The following is a 20,219-nucleotide window of genomic DNA, read 5'->3' as shown; positions in this document are numbered from 1 at the left end:
CTTTTGATTTGCCCTTAGGTGGATCCAAAACAGTTGCTGGAAGATGGAATAAGGAAGGAGCTAGTTAAACGTGTTGCTTTTGCTCTTCATAGGGGATTGATCTTCAACCCTAGAGCCAAGGTACCAAATGACCAAAATGGGTCTCTCCTTTCTCTCTACTCAGCTTGCAAAATGGACTAGAACATCATCTTTAACTATTACAAACAAGACCTTTTGTCCTATCTAACGTTTATCTAATATATGATATTCAGTACACTCAACCGATGTGCTTTTTGAGCCTACATCAAATTCATTCATATCATAAGAAAATACTTTTTAAAACCAGTCCTTCTTTCCTTTACCTGTTGATCCCCAAGTTTAAGAATTGAACTCATGTTTATGATTCAGAGTTACTTCTTATAGTTAAAAGAATTGGTTAACCCTAAAGCAAATAGGAACTATCAAGGCTGTAATTTTTTATTTTGCTTGATCTGTTAGGGAATATGTTCATTTTTCTCAGTACAAAAAAAAATAGACCTGAAATTTATACCTTTCACCTCAGTAAATTCAATTTAAAATATTTTAAGTGTTTTAAGATTAGATATATTCATCAAATGATGTGAAAGAAATCGTGGACATTCATTTTTGTATTGTTTCATCTGAGGCTTCCTTCCCAAATGAATGTAATCTATTCTTTGCTGAATGTCTGACATAGTTATCACTCATCCTAGATGAGGTAGGAAATGCGTATTTCGAGAGCTGTCTTAAACCATCACTGTGGTCTCTCAGTTGGGGTACCATTTAAAGTCTGATGTAGATATTACTGGTTGACAATCTACTCCAACATAATAGATTTATGTTTCCCCTTTTGCACAGCCGAGTGAATTGATGCCCAAGTTGAAAGAGTTGGGAGCTACCATGGATGGATTCCATCGTTCTTTTGAATACATACAGGACTATGTCAACATTTATGGTCTAAAGATTTGGCAGGAAGAAGTATCTCGTATTATTAATTACAATGTGGAACAAGAGTGTAATAACTTCTTAAGAACAAAGGTATCTAAATAAATTTTAAAATTCTTGGCTATATTTGTTATTTCTGGTGTTTAAAATACATGCCCCAAACCTCAGAAATGCCAACAAGAAAGCTTATTTAAATAGTTACTACAAATCAGTAAGCACTGGATAGTCACAGATACCTTTGGAGTCCCTCCAGGAGCCATGAAGGTTGCAGAAGAGTTGATATGGCACCTGACCTCTGGGAGCGTACTGTCCTAGGGAGAAAGCAGATGTAATTAAATGGCTACAGAATGAAGCTGTGTGTTGTCATTTTTATAATTCAAGTGATCGAGAGTTCAGAAGACTTGGGAGTCCAGTTGGGTTTGATCAGATTATATACATAAGAGTGGAATTGCTAGGTCTTATGGTAATTCTGTGTTTAACTTATTGATGAACCACCAAACTGTTTTCTACAGTGCCTTGCACAACTTTTCATTCCCACCAGCAGTGTCTGAGGGTTCTAATTTCTCCACATCCTCACCAACACTTGTTTTCCTTTTTTTTTTGGTAAATTATAGCCATCCTAGTGGGTGTGAAGTGGGACCTCATTGTGGTTTTGATTTGTATTTCCCTAATGACTAATGATATTGAGCATCTTTCCATGTGCTTATTAACCATTTGTAAATCTTCTTTGGGGAAATGTCTACTGACATCCTTTGCCTATTTTTTAATTGGGTTGTTTGAGCACCAAATTCTTAAGTGTCACAGCTGAGAAGTTTGAGTTTAGTCAACAGTTAACAAGGAGCCACTCTGTAAGTTTTTAATTAGGGAACTGACATGATTCAGGTGACATTTTTGAAAGATTAAGTATCTTCCGGCCTTATGATATTTTGGATTTTCATAGTTACATTGATACATGTTAACTTATAAGACAAAAAGCCAGAAATTCCTGTCTCTTCTTGTCATTTCTCTTCAGTCACTTCACTTTTTCACAGATATATTTTTTTTTATAAATGTTATATGTGGCATTTCTGGAAAGCTATTAATGCAGTTTTAAAAGTTTCCTCTTCAAAACAAAGGAGCATTTATTGTCACTGTTCGTGCAACATTATCTTTGTAAAACTATGTGGAAAAAGGATAACTAGGTTACCTTATCAAAGATGTACTAAATATTTATTGTTTTTTTTTTTTTTCTAGATTCAAGACTGGCAAAGTATGTACCAGTCCACTCACATTCCAATACCAAAGTTTACCCCTGTGGACGAATCTGTAACATTCATTGGTCGACTCTGCAGAGAAATCTTGCGGATCACAGACCCAAAGTAGGTGTATCTGAATTTCACTGAGCCTTGAACACTGTAGACATTAGACGTCTCTAAACATATGTTGCATATATCCAGATCACACCCTTGTTCCAGCCACAGTTAGATGCTTTCTAATGGGTTTACTAAATTTGCTTGTTTTGAGACTGCATATTTTCCTCAGTGGGCCTGAGGAGACCCCAGTCCAAAGAAATGTAGATTAAAACAACCATCAGGTCTCATTGGCCACCTTCAGGTCTGTGCTTCTCTTGCTTTCCAACTAACATTCTACTCACTTGGGCCTGGGGACTCCCCGATATATTAAAACTTTTGATTTACAAATGGCTCATCTGTATCTGTGTAACTGTGCACACTCTCCCATTCCAGTCCTGGGTCTTGTACTCACCAGCCCATATCCTGACCTATTAAGATTATCTCCTTGTGTCTTAGCCCCACACCCAAACACTTTTGATAGTAAGAACTAACTTTTATTGAGCACTTACCTTGTGTGCTCTTCTCAGCATTACACACATTTCTTCATTTACTCATTACAACCATCTTATAAGGTAAGATTCTATCTTTTGGGCCGGCCCCGTGGCTTAGCGGTTGGGTGCGCACGCTCCGCTGCTGGCGGCCCAGGTTCGGATCCCGGGCGCACACTGACGCGCCGCTTCTCCGGCCATGCTGAGGCCGCGTCCCACATACAGCAACTAGAACGATGTGCAGCTATGACATACAACTATCTACTGGGGCTTTGGGGGAAAAAATAAAAAAAAAAAGATTCTATCTTCTTCCCATTTTAAAGATGAAGTAACTGAGGCATGGAAAAGCTAGGTCTCTTGCCCAAGATCACCGAGTTAAGAAATGGTGGACCCAGAATACACACCAGACCCCCTGACTCTGGAGCCTAACTCTTCACTGTGCCATTCAAGGACAGACTGCATAGCTTCACGTGCAGTGAATCACAGTTTATATATGGTCACGTGGGCAAAAATCTTGTATAATCGAAGCTGCCCCTGAGACTGTTTTGGGTGGGCTCCAAGGTAGAGACACTGCATGCTGCCTCTCTCAGTAAGTCCAACTGAGCCAATTTTTTTCCTTTTTGTTGTTAAGCCTCCAGTGAAGCAGTTGGTACTAAGACCCGCTGAGGGAAGAGAAGGTTCATGTCTTCCATCTCATGTTTACCCCTGGGCACATGCCCACTGAGTGGAATGATTGGTGGAATTAGCCAGGAAAAGATGATTTCTCTGCTTTCTCTATCCAGCTGTGTATGCCTAGTTAAATTTGTGTGAGTTAAATGTCCTCATGACATGGCTCCGTTGTCCTGCCTTCAAATTCAGGCTTATTTTGTCTCTCAAAACTTATGAAACTTGACAACCTATATGTAAACTTCTTCCAAAAATTCCAGCAGAAATGAGTTTTGTCTATGACTCACTAGCCAAAAAGAGTAAATGATCAAGAATGTTTTGTAACTCCTCCTTTCTTGGTACCTCTGGGTTGGTCACTGAAGCCCTTCTAGAGAACTGTCCACCTAGTGCTATGTTAACAGTTGCAGAAAGGATTAAGCATGGGATCTCCATGTCATGTATTGACTTCATTGTCAAACCGAGAGCCTGCCGAGTGGCACATTCACGGTGCCAGCACTGGGTGATGCAAGCAGGACACTTGGAACCTGAAAGCAGAATGCAGTTCTGGAAACCATCTTGTTCTTCCCATTTACTTCTAAACTTAAACCTCCCTCGCCCTGAACCTCTTTTAACTTCCTTCCAAACCTCATTTCAGTAAAGATATTTGCTGGTTCTTAGAACTGGGGGCATATCGTCTGTGGAACTTACTGAAATTGCAGGGGCTAGGCCTCCATCCCAGACCTACCCAGTCAAACTCTCCAGGAGTGGGATCACGTGTCTTTTTTTAACACGCTCTACCAGTGATTTAAGGTCCCTACACCAACATTTGGTAGCCATTAAAATGGTGGTTAAGGGGATGGTGTTGGAATTGGCTCATCTAAGCTTCATTTATCTCATGTGTAAAATGAGGGTCAAACAGCTTGTCTATCACGGAGCTACGATGAGCATGAAAAGGTAGCACACAGAAAGGGCTTAGCACAGGACATGACACATTAGGAGTGCTCAGTAAATACTGTCAGTTATTATCATTGCCATCATCATACTCCTGAGTCTAAAAGGAGTCGTTGGTTAATGACCATGAATTGGGAGGAAAGAGGAAACGGCTTGTCATCATAGTCTCAAATGTTAGGGCATGAAGATTCAAAGTTCCTTTCTTACCGGTGGAAGTGACACAAGACTCTATTTTGTCTCCAGTCTCTGGAAATTCAGAGAAAGACCTGCAGAGAGCCAACCTGGGCTCTAAAGTCCTCCAGCCTGACAACCGAATTTAACCTTGTCCTCTCGACTTGACTCCAAACAACAGCCCAACTCAGTGGAAATGAATTAGTCAAACCAGTGATGTACCACAGAGCCGGGAAAGGTGATTTAAATGAATTTTACCTTCCTGGCCCATTGGGCATTCACCATGAGATATATTGGGTGCCTAGACACAGAGGTTATTACATACAAATCATGTAACTATTGTTCTTCATATCTAGTGCCCCAAATCCTGTTGCATCCCGCATCTCTTTAGGATGAATTCTGAGCTGCTTTTGGGTTTTGAGTCTGTTTTGTTTTTGTTTTAGAATGACATGTCACATTGACCAGCTGAACACTTGGTATGATATGAAAACTCATCAAGAAGTGACCAGCAGCCGCCTCTTCTCAGAAATCCAGACCACCTTGGGGACCTTCGGTCTGAATGGGTTAGACAGGCTTTTGTGCTTCATGATTGTCAAAGAGTTACAGGTGAGCCTTTTGGCTTTCATGCAGGTTTCCTGCTAGCCTTGGAGAGATGAGAGGAGATCATTTAACTTTTCTTTCATGCTTTCCTGTCCTGACATCAGGCATATATATGATTCCTGTTAGGTAGATAAGAACTGAAAATAAACCAGAATTTCTTTGGCCAGCATGGTATTTTTATGAGTTGACTGTTTTTGTGAGTTTCATCCTGGGAAGATAAGACTCTTTGAAACCAGTAACTCCTTCCAGCAGGGATGTTTCTAATAGGAACAGGAAGTTGCTTCTTCCCTGTCATCCTATTTATAGCGTTGTGTGATTTAGGCCAGTCTGTGTTCTACATAGCATTTTAGTTAACTGGAGTATTTATTCATTTTATTCATTAAGTTTGGTTCTTTGATCACGCTTTCTTGTTTTAGAATTTCCTCAGCATGTTTCAGAAAATTATCCTGAGAGACAGAACTGTGCAGGATACTTTAAAAACCCTCATGAATGCTGTCAGCCCCCTAAAAAGTATTGTAGGTAAGTGTTCTGAAACTAGCCTGAGGTGGAGATAACAGTGTAGCCTTTCCAAATTTATTAAATAGAAAATTGTATTTTACCCTTTCAGCAAATTCGAATAAAATTTATTTTTCTGCCATTGCCAAGACACAGAAGATTTGGACGGCTTATTTGGAGGCTATAATGAAGGTATGTTGTGGGAGAAAGGGTGATAATTAATACTATATTTTTTTAATTATTATTTTCCAGTAACTTTATGACCCAAAGAAAACCACTCTTCTTTCTTTTGACATCAAAACAAATATACAACACTTAAATTTATCATTATTTCTTTTTTTTTTTTTTGAGGAAGATTGGACCTGTGCTAACATCTGTTGCCAATCTTCCTCTCTTTTTTTTTTTTTTCTTTTTTCTCCCCAAAGCCTCAGTACATAGTTGTGTATCATAGTTGTAGAGTTGTAGCCCTTCTCTGTGGGACACGGCCTCCGCATGGCTTGATGAGCGGTGAGTAGGTCTGCGCCCAGGATCCGAACTGGCGAACCTCGGGCCGCCGAAGTGGAGTGTGCAAACTTAACTGCTACGCCACCGGATGGCCCCTATCATTTCTAAATTCATGTGCTCTTTATCTTCCTTTCTTGGGCTGTTCTTGACTTTGCTTTTCTTTGGCCTATTGTTTTCCTTCTGCTGAAAACAACTGTTTCTTTTTGAAATGCCTTTTGGCAAGAGGTGCTTTCATACAAGGAAATGGAAATCTTCCTCCCTCAGTAATACTCCGTCCTCACATAACAGGTTTATTTAATGAACTGCTCTATCAGTTTACAGCCCTAATCTGCTCCAGGAGCTGTTAGAACAGGACATTTGTCTCTCTCCCCTCCTGTGTCTGCATAAATGTTAGAAAGCCGGGTTCTTTGGGGCATAAATTATCCTTACACTGTGAGTAAAACATTGCGTCTTTGGAAATGAGTAAGAAAGTGAAATGAGGAGATTAATTTGCTGGATGGAAATCTACTTATTGTCGAATCCGCTCATCTGCTTTCCTGCCTTTACACCTTGGCACTGGCGCCCAGGACCCTCTGAATCCTCTGTGCATCCTTCTCTCATCACTTGATGATCCAAGACATTGGACAATCCTTTCTCAAATGCCTGTTATGTACAGAGCATTGTCAGTTGTTGGGTGACACAGAGTTAAAGGAAACACTGCCTGTCTCCTCAGGCAGCCTGCTTACAGTCTAGTAGATTTCTTGGTGGAAACTGATTCATGCTTAAAGTATCACATACTGTAGGAAAAGTCTAGACTGTTCCGGGAATTTGGAAGAGTTCCATTCTCTCGTTCCCAGTTATATAAGTTGAGACAGTGCTTATTGGTGTCTCAGCCAAATTCACAATCTATTTCCTATAATTTCAGTTAATTTTTGTTTCTGTTGTTGTTGTCTGTTTTTAATTTGGAAACTTGGAAGAGGTGACAGAAGGAGCTTTTGGCCCTGCCAGGTGTCCTCCTGTTCTGTAGGTCTGACATTCCCTTAGCCAAGCGATGTTCAGATATTGAGAGCTTCTCAGGCCAAGTTGCTCGAAAACCTTTTAGGAGGAGTGAAGAATTACCTGAGGTTGGACGGCCCTGAGTCTCACCTCTGTGGGAGGCTGAGGGAGATCACAGGGATCCTTGGAAGAGGCTTGGAGGTTTTTCCCTTGGTTGCCAGATGGTTCGCAGCCCAGTGGCTATTACAGACCGCTGTTGGTTGTAATTGCTGGTAACTCAGTAGGAGCCACGTATTGTGTCTAAGTCAGTGGTCTTTCCCTGAGGACCTCAAGGATAAATTTGTCTTTTTGTCTTGAATTAGGGAAGTTGCGGTCTCTAATGCGGTGCTAACGATCTGGAGCAGCGGTGGAAATGTTCTGCGCTGTTCAGTAGTCACAGTAGCCACTAGTCATATGTAGCTGTTGAGCACTTGAAATGAGGCTTGTGGGACTGAGGAACTGAGTTTTTAATTTTATTTCATTTTAATCAGTTTAAATTTAAATAGCCACAAGTAGCTAGTGGCTGCTGTGTTGGTCACTGCAAGTCTAGAGAAATCACAGAGAAAGAGTGATAATTCAGAGATCTCTAAATAGGCGAATAAATAGGCAGAATGAGCTTATCACCTCCCAGGCTCCTTAGCCTCTCCAGAATCTTACTAAATGCTTGTAATAAGGGAGCACCAAAAAGAGAAAATGTTGGTCACCAAGATTCCCTATGCTTTCAATAAGAACAAGTTATGTTAAACTGCCTTTATTTCTGTTTCCATTTCTAGATTGGTATTTTCAAGGGAATCCTTGACTTAGAGTATCTAGAATTAAAGCAAAGAATGGGCCAATACAGCACAGGAGGGTCATTTTTGAGTGGCCTGAGAGAACCCATTATTTCCTTGGCCTTGCTCTATTCTAATTTTTAAATAATAATAATTTTCTATTCATAAAACATTTCTTGCTTATTAATAGCATTTTTTGGATTAACTTTTATTTTCTTCATATAAGTAGAATAATAGTCTAGTAAGAATCATGGTTGAAAGTGATACATTTAAGGTCATTTAACACTTTTACCTGTTACAAGCTCCATTTGTCTAAATGATAACTTTTCTTTGCTCTTAGAAAAGGCCACTCTCTTTTCCTTAACTTTTCTCTGCTCCCAACAGCTCAGAGGAAGTGTGTTCCTTCCACTTTCTTGTGGCTGGACTTATGAAACAGCCTTCCCTCCTATTCCTCCTCTCCTCCTTGCTCATCTTTTAGGGATAGCTTTCTGAGAAGAGAAAAGAAGTTTATTGGCACGAAAAGTTAGAGTATACTGTTGACTTATTTTTTTTTTTTTAAAGATTTTATTTATTTATTTTTCCCCCAAAGCCCCAGCAGATAGTTGTCTGTCATAGCTGCACATCCTTCTAGTTGCCGTATGTGGGACGCGGCCTCAGCATGGCCAGAGGAGCAGTGCGTCGGTGCGCACCCGGGATCCGAACCCGGGCTGCTGGCAGCACAGCGCGCGCACTTAACCGCCAAGCCACGGGGCCGGCCCTACTGTTGACTTATGATGCCGCAAGTTTATGGGAGCAAGCTGAACTCTCTGTCAAACCTGACCCAAAGACAGTTTCCTGTCCCCTCTCAGTCATCGTAGAGATCTCCAGATATTGCTAATGCTTGTCGCTACTTGGAAATCACAGTAGTTGATCCACCATGTTAACATAACTCTATATCACAAATCAGTTCTTTAAATAGTTTGATAATTATATTTTGTTACAGTTGGCTTCCATTGTTATCCTATATGTTTTATTGTGTACACATGAAAGAATTATTCTGAAACAGTGTCCATGGGCTTCACCAGATTCCCAAAGGGGTCCAGAGTACAAAAACAAGGATAAGAATCCCTGGATTAGAGTTTAGCATTGTTAGAGGGGCTTTCTTGGTAGATTTTATGTAGATTTTTTTTTAACCAGATTATTACATGATCTGTATTCCTGAATGGCTAGACTTATATTCACCAAATTTTAGAATATTAGAGTGAAATGGCATCCTTAGGACTTGAGAAAGTTCAGTTTAGGGCAAATAAAGGAAGTAGGGCTTCTCATAGCAGTTACTAACCTTGGAAATCTTATTTCAAAAGATCAAAAATAGGACTTCTAAAAACACACCTTTGGGGCCGGCCTGGTGGTGTAGTGGTTAAATTCGTGCACTCTGCTTCGGTGGCCCAGTGTTCGTGGGTTCAGATCCTGGGCGCGGACCTACACAACGCTCATCAAGCCATGCTGTGGCAGAGTCCCGTATACAAAGTAGAGGAAGATTGGCACAGATGTTAGCTCAGGGACCATCTTCCTCACCAAAAAAAAAAAAAAAATGCACCTTTAATACACAAACAACTGAACATTAATGGATCACTTTGTAAAACATTAGACTTTGGAGATACTTTGAGGTTGGCATACAGGAGTCTGGGCAGACATTCCTTGAAGGGTCTCTTGTCCAGCAGGGATCATGCTGCTCTTTGCCATGGAGCCAGTCCAAGATATCCTGACATTTTTCTGTAGAATGCTGTGACACTCTAGTGAAAGATTATCATCTGGGTGTTTGCCTCCTGACTGTCACTTTGAAATGCTTACGTGTTCTACCTGTTCTTGCTCCTGCTTGTTCACAGGTTGGGCAGATGCAGATTCTGAGACAACAGATTGCCAATGAATTAAATTATTCTTGTCGGTTTGACTCCAAACATCTGGCAGCTGCTCTGGAGAATCTCAATAAGTAAGTGCCAGTGTTTGAAACAGCATCTATGGGCCTGGATTGTTCATCATCAGTTAGCACCCCAGTTTCTTCAATACCTACTCTTTTAGGTTCTTTTTGGGTAAAAAAGCTCTCTGAATTTGTAGGCTTCCTTCCCATGGATAATCAAACCTGTCTTCAAAAGCCTCTTTTCTCAGTATGGTCCCTTGGGGTGTGTACGTGTGTGTGGGCGTGTGTGTCTGTCTCTCTTTTTGATTGCTTCATTTGTTCAGCCAACATATATTGATCTCTTAATGCACACAACTGCGCTAGGTACTTGCACAGATTGAGAAATCAGTTCTATTACCAAAATCCACACCTGGCTTTCCACAGGACTGAGTCAGTCATCATCCTGAGAGCAGTTAGAAATGTGTTAATCACTAGGAGAGGCTGTGGGCACGCGTCCCGGAGTGCAGTCATATCCTCCACCTCACCAGCAACGTGCTGTCATTTCGAGCTTTCCACTTAAAGAGAAATATTCCATGCTTCTTGGTCACTAAATCAGTGCCTATGACAAAGTAGATATTGAAAACAGTTCAGTCCATTCATAAACATTTGAATGGTGAAAGCATTTGCTTTAGGTTAACTCCAAAAGAGAAAGTAATTCAAGTTAAATTTCCGCTTATAACCAATCACAGGCATGGAAATTGAGAATTAGAAGGATCAAACTCTCATTTTACAGATGAGGAAACTGAGGCTGAAGGTCACATCATAACCTGTATTAACTGTTTTGTTTTGTTTTTCTTCATTTAGGGCTCTCCTAGCAGATATCGAAGCCCACTATCAGGATCCTTCACTTCCTTACCCCAAAGAAGATAACACGCTCTTATATGAAATCACAGCCTACCTGGAGGCAGCTGGTATTCACAACCCACTGAATAAGGTTAATGATTAAAATATTGGGAGATGGTGGTGTCAAAGGTGATTTGGCCCAGGTAGCAGATGACCGTGCTGAGGTAGTGGGAGACCCTGGGTTCTGGTCCCAGAGCCTCCATTCTCTCAAGTCCCCACCCTGTCTGAACTCCACTCTCTCATGTGTTATATGAGGATGATCACACCTCCCCTGCCAGTCTTGGGCCTGCGGGAATCAAGTGATACAACTTGATTTGTAACATTTGCCAGATGTTAGCTGAGAGCAAATCTTCCTCAGCAAAAAAAAAAAAAAAAAAAAGTGAGAAGTGCTCTATCTGTAAGAAAGTATTTTAAGGTTTGCCTGGGGTTTGATATTTGAACAGCAACAACATGGTGGCATTGATCCTTCTTGGCCAAAAAGGCTTCCCTCCGTGGCTGACAGTAATCACAGTCATAATCTGGGGCTACAGACTTTTTTTGGTAATTCTGAGCATGAGAACTGAAAGGTTTCTCATTAGTTGGTGCCAGATCTCATTTGGCGGCAGAACCTGTCCTGAGCTGACGTAAAGCTGTTTATACTCATTATTCGTCCTCCTTACTGTGAATATTCATGTTTGATGCAGAAATACAGGTGACTGCTTATAGGGTGTTACCGTAGACCCTCTATTTCCTTTCTAAAATCTGTAGAATGTGAAATTCTGAAATCTGTATGATCCCCTGGGTTTTGGATAAACCTAAATAGCAGTAAATAAAAACCTAAATAAATAAAAACCTAGTAACATTTTCTGAGTACTTGTACTTGCCAGGCACTGTGTTAACCCGACCATGGGTGATCGCACTTAATCCCACAGCAGCCCTATGCAATGTGCCATTGTTGGGTGAAGAACCCGAGGCTCAGAGGTTGATAACTGTCCCAGGTCCACACCAGCGAGCGCTGGAGCCAGGCAGTCTGACCAGAGCTGGGCTCCTGGCCGGAATGCTGCCCTGCCTCCGGGAATCAAATCGGGCCGCGGGGAGGAGGGAGATGGCTGGTGTGCCCTGACTGTACTTTCTGCACATGAACTGGGAGGCAGACTGCTCTGGGACATTGCCCAGGGGAAAGCAAATGACAAATGAGACATCTGCTTGCTCTCTGCTTATGTACTACCGTTCACTTCTGCCTGGGTCTTTCCTTCTTTCTTTCTGCCTCTTTCTCTTTCCCTCCCTCCCTCCCTCCCTCCCTCCGCCCTTCCCTCCAGCTTGGCATTGACTGCTGTGTGTTGCTGCCCCCCTCCATTCTTGCTCCTCATGCTGTCTCTCCCTCCCTTTGTTAATGACATTAAGAAGATTCAGGGGAAAAGTCCCTGCTTATCGCAAAGCAAAATTGTTCCCTTCCCTGCAGGGCTAATTGTTATATAGGTATTTATGTTTAGCGAGGGTCAGTGCTGTTTAAATTAAACTCTGAAGGCAGCAAATTAATGGAGCCATCTTAGTTTTAGGGAGTCTCAAGAGCAAATTGAAATAAAATGGAAGTTTTCCATTCGAAAAGGTGTTCTGCGTTATTGTACAGTGGGAAGAAACCATCGATTTTTCTTACCTTTCTCTTTCCAGATATACATAACGACAAAGCGCCTACCCTACTTCCCAGTTGTCAACTTTCTGTTTTTGATCGCCCAGTTGCCGAAACTTCAGTACAACAAAAACCTAGGTACAGTATGACACTTATTCTTTGCAATAAGTAACAATAGTAAAAGATTAATATGTATCCCAACTGCTCTTAGAATGAGCATAGAATGCTGCGTCACATACAAGATCTTTTCTTAGTTAAATGCATGTTTATAAAATCCATGTCTTGGGCCTCTGAAATATGATGACCCTTCATGAAATGCAGACAGTGAATTTAATATCAACCAAGTATAGTCCACCCGTTTAATTTTGACAGGTAATTATCCAACTTGTAAAATGTGTTGGGACCTTTGTTTCTCTCCTTTCTTTAATGTTTAGGCAGCTGATTATGGTGTGAAAGAAATTTCTTTTGGTTAATGTCCTGTTCTTTCAACAAGCGTCACGTGCCTACTGTGTATCTGGACCTGCAGTATGAAGAGTAACAATACAGTTAAGGAGAGAGTCTAATACAGGAATACCTAGTACTTTAAGATGTGTATGATTACACGTGAAAATATTCGGTACAAAAAATAGATATCAAAGGCTTTCAGTATTTTGTCTTGTCCAGGAATATAACCCTAATTTTTTTGTCATTGACCACTTTATCTTAAACATTTTTATAATCACCTTTCTAAAAAAGGCCTGAGCACTTCCTCTGTCTCTAAACTTTGTATCCAACTATGTAGAGTTTTTTAAAATCCCCTATAGAGTGTAATTTACTTTAAAAATATGATAACAGCATTTCTGTAAATGTAACCATGTTATTTTTTAACCAGTGATTCCAAAATGTCTTTCTTCCTTGAAGTATTTCCCTTCCTATTTCATAAGCTTTTTTAGGGTAAAGACGAAGTCTCTTTTAGGTTTTTATTCTCTCATTCAAAAATGTTTCTTGATTGGGGCTGGCCCAGTAGTACAAGCGGTTAAGTGTGCGTGCTCCGCTGCGGCGGCGCGGGGTTCGCCGGTTCGGATCCCGGGCGCGCACTGATGCACCGCTTGTCAGGCCATGCTGTGGCGGCGTCCCATATAAAGTGCAGGAAGATGGGCACAGATGTTAGCCCAGGGCCAGTCTTCCTCAGCAAAAAAAAAAGAGGAGGATTGGCAGATGTTAGCTCAGGGCCGATCTTCCTCACAAAAAAAAAAAAATGTTTCTTGATTCCAGACACAGCTTCCATAACAGTACCTGTTACTGCCGCAGAATGCAGAGCATGGTGGCGCCCAAAAGATGCTTACTGTAGGAGGGAGGGAACAAATGTGTGTTTGGATTCTAGCTTTACCACTTATCACCAGTGTGACTTTGGTCAAGTTACTTAAGGTCTCGGGCCTATGAGATTTTTAAAATACCTAATACAATCCTTGGCGCAGAACAAGTACTCACCTGATGCTAAATCCTTTTCTGTACTTTGGTCAAAATCCACTTAAAGGACCATCCCAAGATTGATTTAAGTGTTTATCTCAAGATTCAGAGATTCATGTTCTCCCTCTGTTGTCCCTGTGTTATTCCTAAATAAGAATATATGATTCTTTTTTTGTGTGTGAGGAAGATCAGCCCTGAGCTAACATCCATGCCAATCCTCCTCTTTTTGCTGAGGAAGACTGGCTCTGAGCTAACATCTATTGCCAGTCCTCCTCCTTTTTTTCCCTTTTTCTCCCCAAAGTTGTATGTCATAGTTGTATGTCATAGTTGCACATCCTTCTAGTTGCTGTATGTGGGACGTGGCCTCAGCATGGCCAGACAAGCGGTGCATCGGTGCGTGCCTGGGATCTGAACCCGGGCCACCAGTAGCGGAGCATGCGCACTTAACCGCTAAGCCATGGGGCCGGCCCCTGTATGATTCTTTATAATGATGAATTATCAGGGCATGAAGATATCTTGCCTTCATTAAACACTATTTGTTCACTGGTCTCATTCTTAGGTAATATTTCTTTCATTGTACACATGGTTCAAGTCTGGTACCTCAATCATACAACTGCTTATGGGAAGCATGTCACTATGCCGTGGAAATCCCAGATATTTAAAGAAAACAAAACCTTTAAGTGTTCTGGAAATGCATCTGTACCTGACTACAGTTCTCTTTGTGAATTAGACTGATGTGTTAACGCAGGAATCAAATTAAAGAAAAGTAGGACTCGAGAAGGAACATCAGCATGTTTGTGTACCCTAAAAACATTTATTTAACCTTGTGGGCATCGTTCTCAAGACTGATCTAAGAAACGCATGCCTGCCTTGGTCTGTCTTTTAAGAAAGAATCGCTGTGGTGCTCCATTCATAGAGGGAGTTTTTGTTGTTGAACATCACTTTTGCTCTCCACCTGGAAAGGACTATTTCTCCATGTTCTGAGTACCATTAGTGTCTTATACAGTGGGCACTGAGTAAGCCAGAATTGCCAAGTTCTAGGTTAGGTAAATCAGGATAACTTGTTTTAGCATCTCTGGTTTAATTGAGATTTCCCAGTCTTGACAAAAACCCAAATATGGGATCTGGGGGTCTGTCTGACCAGTTTAACTTTATAAGAAACTGCCAATCCTTTCTCCAAAGTGGTTGTACCATTTTACACCCCACCAGTATTTGGCACTGTCAGTCTTTTAAATGTCAGCCATTCTAATGGATGCGTATGGTATCTTATTGTAATTTTAAATTACCTTTTCCTGGATGATTAATGATGTTGAGCACTTTTTGTGCTTATTGACCATTCTTTATATCTTCCTTTCTGGAATGTCTATTAAAGTCTTTTGCCTATTTTGAACTTGGGTTGTTTGCTTTTTTATCACTGAGTTGTAGGAGTTATTTATATATTATAGATAAAAGTCCTTTGTTAGATATATGTATTATATGAATGTTTTCTCACAAACTGGCTTGCTTATTTGTTTTCTTACTGGTGACTTTAATGAGAAGCTTTTAATGTTGGTGTTGTACAATTTGTCCATTTTTTTCTTTATAATTAGTCCTTTCTGTATCCTAAGTCACAAAGATTTTTCCTTTGGTTTTTCCTAGAAGCTTTCTGGTTTTAGCTTTTACATTGAGGTCTGTGGTCCATTTTGAATTATTTTTTTTATGTATGGGGTGAGGGAGGGGTCAGGGTCCATTTTTTCTCCATAACAATATCCAGTTTCAGCATCATTTGTTGAAAAGATTTCTCTTTCCCCGTTAAATTGTTTCACTATTCATGGAAATTCAATTGATCATGTAAGCGTGAGACTATTTCTGGATTTTCTGTTCTGTTTCATTAATCTATTTATCTGTCCTTACACCAGTACTGTCTTGATTACTGTAACTTTATTATAAGTCTTGAAATCAGACAGTGTAAGTCTTCCAACTTTATTCTTTTTCAACGTTGTGTTTCCGCTTTGAGACCCTAAGCTCTGTCTCCTATTCCCCACGCAGCTCTCCAGGCAGAAGGTCAACGTCTTCAGATTTGGGCAGAAATCCTTAGTGCAAGAGCCAGCTTTGGCACTCACTCACTTCACAAAGTTCTTTCTTCCACTGTCTTGACTTCTGCAGATTATTTTCTTGCATAACATTCAACATTGTGTTTAAAGACACTTTTTAAATATTTTATCCGGCATTTTAATTATTTTCATTTAAGAGAGTAGTTCAGGGTATCTAACATGCCGTGCTGCCATTAACAAGTTGATTTTAGGTAATTTTAATTTTATCATTTACATTTTTCTATATCTTTAAAATTTTCTACAATAGCGTGCATTAATTGTATAATCCAAAAGAAACAGTGATGGTGGGCAGGCCCCGTGGCTTAGTGGTTAAGTGCGTGCGCTCCGCTGCTGGCGGCCCGGGTTCGGATCCCGGGCGCACACCGACGCACCACTTCTCCGGCCATGCTGAGGCCGCGTCCCACGTACAGCAACTGGAAGAATGTGCAACTATGACATACAACTATCTACTGGGGCTTTGGGGAAAAAAATAAATAAATAAAAAATTATAAAAAAAAAAAAAAAGAACCAGTAATTATAAAAATTAGTAGGCATTTTATTGTGTTGAATGCTTTGGACTACTAGAAGCCTCCACCGATCCTGGGCCTAATTCAAAATATAGTCCAGAGTTGGTCATTCCCTCCAAATAATCATCTGCCAGTGATGATGTGAGACATTCATGAACATTCGTACTGAATGAACGTTCTCAAAGGCAAGCACTTCACTTAGGTATAATTCGTAATTTGTCCTTCCTTGCAGGAATGGTCTGCCGAAAACCTGCTGACCCCGTGGACTGGCCACCGCTCGTCCTGGGACTGCTCACCCTGCTGAAGCAGTTTCATTCCCGGTACACGGAGCAGTTTCTGGCGCTGATTGGCCAGTTTATCCGCTCCACAGTGGAGCAGTGTACAAGGTACAGGAGGCCAACCAGGAGTAAATGGAACTGCTGCTACAGAATGGGCTGCAAACCTAGGCTCCTCCTCTTATCTCCCTAGTAGAGATGGGAATTGGCTGCTTACCCTGCTCTGTAAAGCAAGTCAGGGTACCTCTCTGGAGCAATTAAAGGTGTGCCCACCCTTAGTCACCCTGCCGGGGGAGGCCCTCTAAGCGCACTCACGGTGATTTTCTAAGAATGAGTCACCACCACGATTAGCGACAGCCACAGGGAAGAAAGTGCAGGCCTGTTCCTCTGCTGTCTTGGATGCAGCACTCGGACCTCAGGGATCTCATGTACTCTGGCTGCGCCACTGCCAAGGGGTGGCACCACACCCTTCAGTGGCGTCAGGGAGCGTGTCAGTGTCACGCCCTGGGCACAGCCTGAGTTCCTGGTGTGTAGTGGAACAAGTCTCACACAAGTTCCTAGCCGATGCAAAGCTTGTAAACCATTAATTCTTCTCTTTTTCTTCCCCCCAAATGTAGCTTTCTGGGTTAGAAAAAAAAAAGTTATTTGCATGAGATGCTGGGTCCTGAGCCTCCTTCTCTGCTACCTTAAAGGGTCAACTCAGCTAAATAAATTTCTCTGTCGCATTACACATTCAAAATTTGGAAGATTACCACTTGGTCATTTTTGCCAATATAACTTAAAGACTAATTCACGAGAATGATCTTCCAAATAATGGCCTTCAGAGGCCACTTAATTTACCTCCCACTGAGCACTTGAGTCAGCTCTCGGACGTCCCTGGCAGGTAGTCAGCCAGTCTCTGCTGGGACTCTCCCATTGGTGAGGCCCTCATTACCTCTTAGGGCGACACGGTTCACTGGTAGAGTTGTTTTCGTTGTTAGACAGTTCCTAATTGTGATGAATGGAAACCCATCTCTGAAAATTTCACTCATTGGGCCTTTTTCTCCCCTTTGAAATTAGAATAAATGCCGTCTCCTTTTGCAGCATCGCTTCAAATCGTTAATGGCCGCTGTTGCCTTAGGTCTTCTCTTTCTAGATAAGCCCCTTCTACCTCTTCTTGACGTGCTCTGGTTCAGAGGCTGCTCACCATATCGGTGACCTCTTCTCGGGGTTCCAGTTTATTACTGACCATCTTAAAATGTGGTTTCCCAAACTGGTACTGAGATTCCAAATACAGCCCTCCCCTTCATTCTGGGTCCTCTGTGGAGTACAGTGCAGCTAAAATTGCGGTACTAGGTTCTTGACATCCATTGCAGACTAGTGGTTCATAAATCCCAATGTCTTCTTCCTGTGAGCTGCAGTCAGGCCAGTTCTTCCCATCTTAGTTAACAAACTGAACAACAAACAAACATTGGATGTTTTTCTAGGACATATCGTTAGACTTGCTTCAAAGAGCAGATGTTTTAACAATTGAAAAATAGAGGAGAGCTCAGAAGGACGGAGAAGTCTCAAAAATGAAATTGTAACCATCACACAATGAAGTCAGTTGCAAAGGAAAGCAGCAGGCACCTAAGAACCTAGTGCATCTGGCCCAGGACCATGGAGAGGAGGCCCGGGACTCCAGTTCAGGTGGTATGGGGTGATTGGAAAGTAACCTCCACGCCACACACAGCCACCCCTGGCCATAGTTCCCCATCTCTCAAAGAGGCGGCAGGTCCTTCTTCCTCTGTTCCTTCTTTGCTAATGACTGCAAAGGATTAAGTGTGGCTCTAGTCCAGCATGTTACTGGCAACCCTGGGAGTGGCCATCAGGATACAAGAGACGAGCTGCAGCTCAGGCTTTCCGATGGGGCCAAGTGATGTGACGTAAAGAAACTGAGGTGCACGGAGCCTCCTTCCTCTCCCTCTCCCGAAGCAGAGCAAATACAGCTCTGGTCACACATGGAAAGACTGAGAGCAATGGGAACTTTTCCAGGCACAATCATTCTTAACCCTTCTTTTCAAAGGCAAAAAATCATCAGAGAAATAGATCAGTAATCCAGTACCATGAAATCCTTTGTTAATTAAAAAATGCCAGTTTGTACATAAGTTGGAAATAATTTTAACAGCTAAAAACTCCTTTTGATATAAAGAAAGAATGTAAGCTCCACGAGAAGACTGTCGTGTGCTTTGCTGCTTTCCCAGCTCTGGAACACTGCTTGGCAATATGGTTGTTGATGAATGACTACATGAGTGGCATCCCATATGGAAAATTATGAGGTGCTGTATGTATTTGACACCTTCAGATATACAGTAATGTGCCAGGCACAGTCCCAGATGCTAGAGATAAAAAGATGAAGATGTGAACCAGGCCCTCAAGGAAATCAGTACACAGACAACTGAAAAATTCAGAGGCTTGGGGGAAGATACTTAGTGTAATGAGAACTTTAGAAAAGGCCATCTGCCCAGAGGAGTCAGGGAGGACTTCATGGAGGAGGGAGCACCTAAGCGAGGGCTGGAACAATGACTAGAGGTTTACTTTTAAATAAGTGTGCAGAGCAAATGTAGCTGCAAAGATGGGAGGGATGGGAAGGACACCTGTTTGGAGACCTGCTAGTCACTGAGTCATGAAGTGCTGAGAGGGGACAGAAGGAGACGAGTCTAGACAGACAGCAAGGGCCATATTGCAAAGGCCCCTGTAACCCACAGAGAAGTTTAGATTTTATCCTCTAGGTTATGTTCCGAAGATAGGTGAGCAGGATGATGACTTGATGTGGATCAAGAAGATGGTCTGCAGATTTGTTTTGTCTTTGACTTCATTTAGTAATCTGTCATTTATTTAGTCTTTCAGAATCTTGACTGAGGGTCTATGCTATGTGCAAAGCCATTAATTGATCCAGACTGTACTCTGTTACAGCCAGAAGATACCAGAAATGCCTGCAGATGTTGTGGGTGCCCTTCTGTTCCTGGAGGATTATGTTCGATACACAAAGCTACCCAGGAGGGTAAGCGATAGATAAAGAACTATATTAACGCCCTTTTTGTAAAAAAGATGGTATTAAGAGTGGTGCTGGACTCATAAGATGAGTGAAGTCCAGTAGCTCATTCATAGTGGATGCCTCTGAGCCCCTACCCCACAGCTCTAGAATGTTCCTCCCTTCTCCACCACGTTAAGTGCTTTACAAGAAGACAGAGTTTAACACAGCTTCCCTCCTCTTCTCACGCTCTACCACGCTGTCCTCCTGTCAGCAACACATTCAGTTCAGGAGGAGTTAGTTAAGATGGACAATCCAAGAGAGAATTCCTTAAGTGGCCAGGGTGGAGAAATAATTGTGTGGTTTGTTTTTTCCTCTCCACAATAACCTGGTTCCCACAGGAAGTTTGTGGTTAAGTTCACACCACAGCTAAAACTATACATGACCACAGTTTCCAAAAATGACAGACTACTTTTTACCTTCTAAGATGTTCTTTCCTTTTCCTTTCTCACTAGTAATTCCACTTTGGTAAGTTTTAGCTCAGAGTGGAGAGCTTGATACTAAAATATAAAAGACTTTCAGTAGATGCTAAAAAGCCATTC

General features: G+C 41.6%; 1 protein-coding gene across 3 annotated transcripts in view; it reads left to right on the top strand.

Annotated features, from left to right (window-relative positions):
- Positions 1 to 20,219, top strand: part of WASHC5 (WASH complex subunit 5) — a 64,285-nt gene that overhangs the window by 41,123 nt on the left and 2,943 nt on the right. For all 3 annotated transcript variants that reach the window (XM_058564926.1, XM_058564924.1, XM_058564925.1), the window contains 11 exons: positions 19 to 120; positions 856 to 1,035; positions 2,176 to 2,300; positions 4,972 to 5,134; positions 5,545 to 5,647; positions 5,736 to 5,815; positions 9,780 to 9,883; positions 10,655 to 10,784; positions 12,344 to 12,440; positions 16,583 to 16,736; positions 19,560 to 19,647. In XM_058564926.1, coding sequence (XP_058420909.1) covers positions 19 to 120; positions 856 to 1,035; positions 2,176 to 2,300; positions 4,972 to 5,134; positions 5,545 to 5,647; positions 5,736 to 5,815; positions 9,780 to 9,883; positions 10,655 to 10,784; positions 12,344 to 12,440; positions 16,583 to 16,736; positions 19,560 to 19,647 — 1,326 coding nt within the window. The remainder of the gene's footprint in view (positions 1 to 18; positions 121 to 855; positions 1,036 to 2,175; positions 2,301 to 4,971; positions 5,135 to 5,544; positions 5,648 to 5,735; positions 5,816 to 9,779; positions 9,884 to 10,654; positions 10,785 to 12,343; positions 12,441 to 16,582; positions 16,737 to 19,559; positions 19,648 to 20,219) is intronic.

Source organism: Diceros bicornis, chromosome 21 (assembly GCF_020826845.1).
Source record: "Diceros bicornis minor isolate mBicDic1 chromosome 21, mDicBic1.mat.cur, whole genome shotgun sequence".
Classification (NCBI taxonomy): Eukaryota; Metazoa; Chordata; class Mammalia; order Perissodactyla; family Rhinocerotidae; genus Diceros; species Diceros bicornis.
This window is presented reverse-complemented; position numbering and strand designations above follow the sequence as displayed.